The 6,832-nt window shown below is 34.5% G+C and overlaps 1 protein-coding gene across 1 annotated transcript; it reads left to right on the top strand.

The window, feature by feature from the left end:
- Positions 1-1,964: 1,964 nt before the first annotated feature.
- LOTGIDRAFT_174858 (hypothetical protein) lies at positions 1,965-6,446 on the top strand (the record flags this gene model as incomplete). The annotated part of the gene is made up of 7 exons (XM_009054718.1): positions 1,965-2,146; positions 3,112-3,199; positions 3,966-4,087; positions 4,620-4,704; positions 5,435-5,538; positions 6,002-6,128; positions 6,384-6,446. 7 exons carry the CDS (start codon positions 1,965-1,967, stop codon positions 6,444-6,446), a joined length of 771 nt encoding a protein of 256 aa, XP_009052966.1.
- Positions 6,447-6,832: the final 386 nt, after the last annotated feature.

The raw sequence follows: 6,832 nt of genomic DNA, 5'->3' as shown, positions 1-6,832 counted from the left end.
CAAAACAGTCGACTGGCCCCTAAACAACATTCAATCCACTTCCTTACCTGTGCTATTGTTATCCGTATAATAAATAGTGTATGTATAATATACACCTTGATATTGGCCTTGTCAACTCGTCTACCATGATATATCGATCTACCACTCTTACTCGTTACTAGGGAAAACTATCACCTGTACATATATCATTAATACAATGTCATTATCAAGGCAAGGTAACTCTTGGCTTTATGTTAATGTGTATGGCTTGGGGTTTTTGAAAAGGGATACAGTAATGCATCTAAAGGATTGTCTTCACAATGTGAAGCTATCACGAAGTACGTCTTATACCTTATACCTGCAATAGCGACCTTGTATTCTTGTATTACAATCCAACCAAATCGCTGTGTTTACAAACTTATGTGATACAAGAAAGGTGGCTATTGATGTCAAGGTATAAGAAGAAAATATTGTGAAAATAATAAAGGATATGTCTTTTTGCAAGTTATTTGGAAGGATATGGGATGTTAAGAATTTCAACTCTCGCTGTCTGGCCAAACTTCATCGATCTTTCCCGGATCATCCGTTTATGAAACGAGCTCCAAATATCCCAAACAAAATTTATCATTCAAACATTCAAATTCATCAAAGTGCAGATTGCTTAGCATCACCTGGTTGAAATATTTTCTTGCTTTGAGGAGGGTTCCATGTAATTACTTTATAGAAGGCGATTTAGCTTCATGGAAAGATCACCTTGTCTCTTACTATTGTTTCAATTCCACTTTATTGCGCAGGTGTCCTTCATATCAGACTACAAAGCTAAGATGTTATCTCCGATTTTCGCTCTCTATATATCAGATGTTTATGAATACCAGTCAAGTCATCGACACGCCAATCTTTAACTTCCCGTATGGAATTACGCATCCACGTATCTTCAATATAGTTAGCCATATATTGGATTAATGGTTTAATCTGATTTAATGATCGTTGTTCATTGTTAAGTAATTGATTTGTTATCTTCACGTTTATATTCAACCCTAATCTCATTTCATTAGCTTGTGTCGACGAGTCGTCTCTTGATCTGTCGACAAGTCATCTCGTAATTTGTCGACGAGTTGGTCAAATCTGTCGACGACTTGGTCATGTTTGTCGACGCGTTGACTGTTGACGAGTTGGCGTGTCGACGACTTGACTGGACACCATGTTTTCAACCTTTCGGGATCCTTGATCGATTGCATTACCACTTTTTCCGCCAATGAATACATACTATTTTCGATATTATTTTTGTCTGCATTACTTTTCATGTCGTAGAATATAGCCTGACTGAATAGAACGACTAACGATATTATTGTCCAAAGATTGACTAGAAAGCACCTTTGTGATAAGTATATATATAGAAAATTGAAAACGTCTTCAGAAAGTGATGAAACCCACAAGATCAGACCCACTAGTTCTTACAATGGATAATAGTTATTACCACCCCCACCTCATAGTCCAAATTACCACCTTGGTTTAAAAACCCTGCTTTACATGTATGTGAGATTGTTTTAAAATGATAGATTAGAAATATCACACCAATCTCAACAATGACACAGTGTTCTGTAATGGTGAGCATACGCCACACTTTCATTTTTAAAACCATTGGGACTTTTTATAGGTGACATTCAGTTATCGCCCTTAGTTATTTATCAAAATCTCACTCAAAGCATGTGACAATCCTTTATCTATAACAATACTGATAAATCAGATATGATAAACAAATTTCACTTCATCAGTACCTCGATCAGCAATTGGTAGTATATTGCAGTGTTCTAATTGGATGCTCATTTTTAAATCAACCAATCAGAGCTATCAGAACGTATTCCGTCACAAATTTAACAAAACTTCATTTACTATCTTACGATTGTATTGAGAGTGAAAATGATGATCTCATGAACGGACTGACACAATTTAATTTTGTAGGAATTTATATTTATGCCTAAAAAATGAATTTACGAAGATTGTCATCTGATATAACGCGTTGTATTTTTGTGTATTTTGTGTTTTATTTACACCACGTTTGGAGTCTACAATGTGTAACCATAGGACCCTGTAGCTGTGAATTCGATGATGGCAGTGGAATAGTAGACATCAGTTCGTTAAAAAGTCTTACCCCAGGACAACCGAAGTAGGTCAATTATCATTACCCAAAACAATTGTGTATCAAAGTAAACAATTACCATTACCCGAAATATTTGTCTGTCAAAGTACTGAAGTAGCAATGGTCACAATAACCATTACCCAAAACAATTGTGATTCAAAATAGGTCACAATAACTATTACCCAATCCATTCTACTCGGCCTGCGATTTCGATATTTCAATTTTATATTCATCAGCTTAAGTAGGTCACAATTACCATTACTTAAATCATTCATCAGCTTAAGTAGATCACAATTACCATTACCCAAAAACAATTGTGAATCAAAGTAGGCTACAATTACCATTACCCAAAAACAATTGTGAATCAAAGTAGGCTACAATTACCATTACCAAAAAACAATTGTATATCAAAATAGGTCATAATTACTAAAATCATTCTACTCAGTCTAAGATTTCGATATTTCAATTTTATATTGTGTTAACATCCATTTTCACCAAATCATTCCTCATCTTCAGTAGGTCACAATAACCATTACTTAAATCAATCATCATCTTCAGTAGGTCACAATAACCATTACTTAAATCAATCATCATCTTCAGTAGGTCACAATAACCATTACTTAAATCAATCATCATCTTCAGTAGGTCACAATAACCATTACTTAAATCAATCATCATCTTCAGTAGGTCACAATAACCATTACTTAAATCAATCATCATCTTCAGTAGGTCACAATAACCATTACTTAAATCAATCATCATCTTCAGTAGGTCACAATTACCAGTACCCAAAACAATTGTGATTCACAATTACTATTACCCAAATCATTCATCAGCTTAAGTAAGTCACAATAACAATTACCCAGAACAATTGTGGTTCAGAATGACTCGCCCAATGAGCCATCGATGGAGACCACATTTGTTTCAGACGCGACCACAAAAAAGGTTCTGCCCACATATTCAAGAACAAACTAATGATTTTCTTTTTTCAGGTTTAAAGATGTTGGAGCCATCGATATGTATTCTTACTCATATAATCCTTGTGAACCATTTACAGAAGGTGATTGTATAGACGTTTCGGTATGTATCTGTTAATTCCCGCCAGTGAATACTTTCATTGCTCAGCAAGCTCTGCTGTTGTTGGACTTGATGATTTCCTATGCACATCATGTCAATCATCTCATCAGTTGTAGACGGCCTTACTTATACTGGGCATCCGAAGAGGATTATGTGAAAATACAACCATACTGAATGTCGCATCTAAAAATAGTGATAAAACAGACACTGGCAGTTACATGTTCTGAGGTCGATAATTCAGTTTACATTCAAGATCTTTTTTTTTCTTCCCTGAAAATCCGTTTAGCACTAACTTTCTCTGATAACTTTACTTACATATATAAGCATATAAAAAGATAAATGTACAGTAAAAACTGTATAATGAGACCACTCAAGGGAATTTTCCAAAATTCCAAAACAGTCTCTTAACGGAGGTGATCTCATAGAAGAGAAATGGATCAGAATAAACACCAAAACTATTTTCCATCTTAAGACTGATACAATTAATTAATGATTGAATTAATCTAGTTTATATTCTGATACATCCACATAACGTTATTTTTGCCCCCAAATAAGTGCCAAGATGCACCATAATTTTTGGAAAATCTTTTTTGGAGAACACTCTATGAGAGGCTTGCGAAAATAAAGTCAGCAGAGTTACCGCATTTTGAATTCATCCTCAACGGTTGTCCCCCATTTGTGCTCCCCAGTCTCGAGAGATTGACGCTGCCACTGTCTTAATTAGTTCGTTTTTTCGTCCCTTACTCATTCATTCTTATTACTTTTTCAGTCATGTCAAATTAGTGCTGATGGTATGGCCCAGTATCCGATAGGAGACCAATCGAGTGCAGCCTTTTCCTACGATGGAACTGACGTACAGATTTTTTATAGTAAATTTACAGACGTTGAAAGGTTAGTCTCAGTACGATTAGGTGTTTCAGGTAATGTTCAAAGGGCAGTACGCGTCGTCAGTGGGATCGACTATAGGGGTACAGCCACTAAGTCTATGGTCCGTACACAGACGTTGTGATGGGTGGAAGGCAGTATTTACTTTTCGCAATACAAAAGGTAATTTTAAAGGGACAGATGCGCCATTCCTTTTGACCAATGATACTTTTGTCTCAGAAACGGGATCAGTAATAGTGTTCACAGCTCACCGTCGAAATTTGAAATCCATATAGGCCTGTCCAGAATTTTAAGATACTCTGTGGTATATATAGAAAATACATATATATATAGAAATTGTAAGTTAAATTCCTAGTTTGAGATATTTTGAAGGAATTATGCTATTTTCCCTTAAAATGTCCCCTTAAAAGAGAATACTCATGCCTCTCCTGGCACAATTTTCTTGAATTACATTCAATTCAAGTGGTGAAACCCAAATATTATGGCATATAAAGTATCAAACGTTTACAAACCTGAATTTCTATTCTTCTCAATACAGACAAACGTTTGTGACATTAAAATGTGATCCGTCTGCTACAACTCCGACTATCTCCGCAGAAGGAGAACAGGGTGCAGCACAATACGTAAGTATGATTTCGTGTATTTCTGGCTCTTAAAGATTCATAATTAGCTAAATTAGAAGAGAATTACCAGCAGAATTCCGATTCCGATAAAAAGATCAAAAAGTCTTTTTTTTATTTATCCAGACTGAAGATACATGAACATATATGATTGGTTAAATCTCTTAATTATATGCAATAGGAGCATAAAGATATGATTAAGAATATATATGATGATTCATTAAAAACACCAGTTTGTGTTGTAAATTTGACACTAAAAAAATAAGTAAACCCATCTTTAAATTCCTTCTTGATAGTTCATTCAGCGATGCTCTAAACCTAAAGGAAATCTCAGGTCGACTATACGAAAGCCAGACGATCAAACATTTATCCACGGACACGCTAATACAAAATGTATGATGATGTCTTGAACAAATGTATCTGAGATGTAACGGGATCTGAGAGCAACGTTATTTTCAATAACTGTTAGCAACTTTCTGACGGTATCTGAGGGATGATTTACTTTGTACCTTGTCGCTCTAAAAAATCCCAGTTGCCATGCAACAAGTAACAGCAGCAGTTCACGATCTACATTTTAGCAAAAAACTGGTGGTTTGTCGACCTGATTGGTCGGAAAGTAAGTCTGCTGTACTCAGTTGATCGTAGTTGCTGGGAAGAAAATCTGCATCCATGAAGTCGACCGCAAATATTGGCAGAATATTATTCAGACCTCACGTGCCTTTATATATTTTAGTATTTCACCCTAACTACTAACTGTGCATGTGCGGGTACGTGTGCGTCCAGCAGTCCGTCTAATGAAGACGAGGGAATCAGTACGGGAACTATTTTATGTATCTTGTAAGTATGTTTCGAAAAGTGTTCGTCTCCTAGTACCTTGGAACCCAGATTTATGTGGATTGACTTCATGCTTTAAAGGGACAGATGTGTCATTTTTGACAAATCATACCTTAGTCGCAGGAATGGGACGGGGGATGCTAATAGCATCAATTTAAACCATTCCAATTCTGAAGTCACTAATTGCGTGCTTGTATCACATAGGCCTTTTAAGATTAGTAACGTCATCAAACACTTAGTCTTAGTGGGATTGCAAGAACCACAGACATCTGATTGAAAATTGGAATAGTGCAAATTGATGCTATCAGTGTTCCCGATACACATACAAAATCTAGAAACCTCTTTACAATCCCTTTAAAGACATACATTTTCTTAAATAAACCATAATAAAATGATTTTTCCAGTGTTGAAATGATGCTCAAAGCTTTTATTCCAGTTGGAATTCATATTGAAAGTTTGGTTTCAGATTATTAGTCGGTGGGTTTTTGTATATAGCTCTTGGTATGGCTTTTATGAGGACAAGACGACAAGCTTCTGGGGCCGAAATGATTCCTAATAGAAATTTCTGGACGGCAATTCCAGGCCTTATTAAGGTAACTTTTATTAGTTAATAAATTATTAATTCATCTATGTCATTATTTCATTAGTTATTTTTTTCATTATTCATTAATTTCAAAAATATAAAAATACAAAAATACAAAATAAATTTGATTAATTAATTACGACTAATTAGTTAATTTATTTATTTATTTTTTGCATTTTTCGAAATTTATTTCTTTGATTTTTTTTTCAATTTGTTTAGTATCATTTATTTCGTGGTTTTATTTTATTGTTTTATACTTATGCAGGATGGTTTTATGTTTACAATTGGAAAAATACGTGGAAAGAAACCAGATTATAATGAAATATAGAATGTGCCTTTTTCTGATTATTTGACATTGTTGGTGCTAAGTTGTGTAAATTTTATGTAGTGTAATTAAAACTATGTTTGAACAGACTTTGAATACATTGTTACTGAAGATCGCATAGCATGAAACTCTGAGTAACAACATGTTTCAAAGTCTGTTTTCTATATATTCTATATCGCTTTACAACCGATGTCTATTGGGCACCATTTTAACAGTGATATTTCTATATCACTCTACAATTGATGTATTGAGTACTATTTTTACAGTGGTATTTCTATATCGCTCTATAATTGATGTATTGAGCACTATTTTAACAGTGGTATTTCTATATCGCTCTATAATTGATGTATTGAGCACTATATTAACAGTGGTATTTCTATATCGCTCTA

This window comes from Lottia gigantea (assembly GCF_000327385.1).
Source record: "Lottia gigantea unplaced genomic scaffold LOTGIsca_222, whole genome shotgun sequence".
NCBI classification, from domain to species: Eukaryota; Metazoa; Mollusca; class Gastropoda; family Lottiidae; genus Lottia; species Lottia gigantea.
Note: the sequence above shows the minus strand (reverse complement) of the source record. Positions and strands in the feature narration are given on the sequence as shown.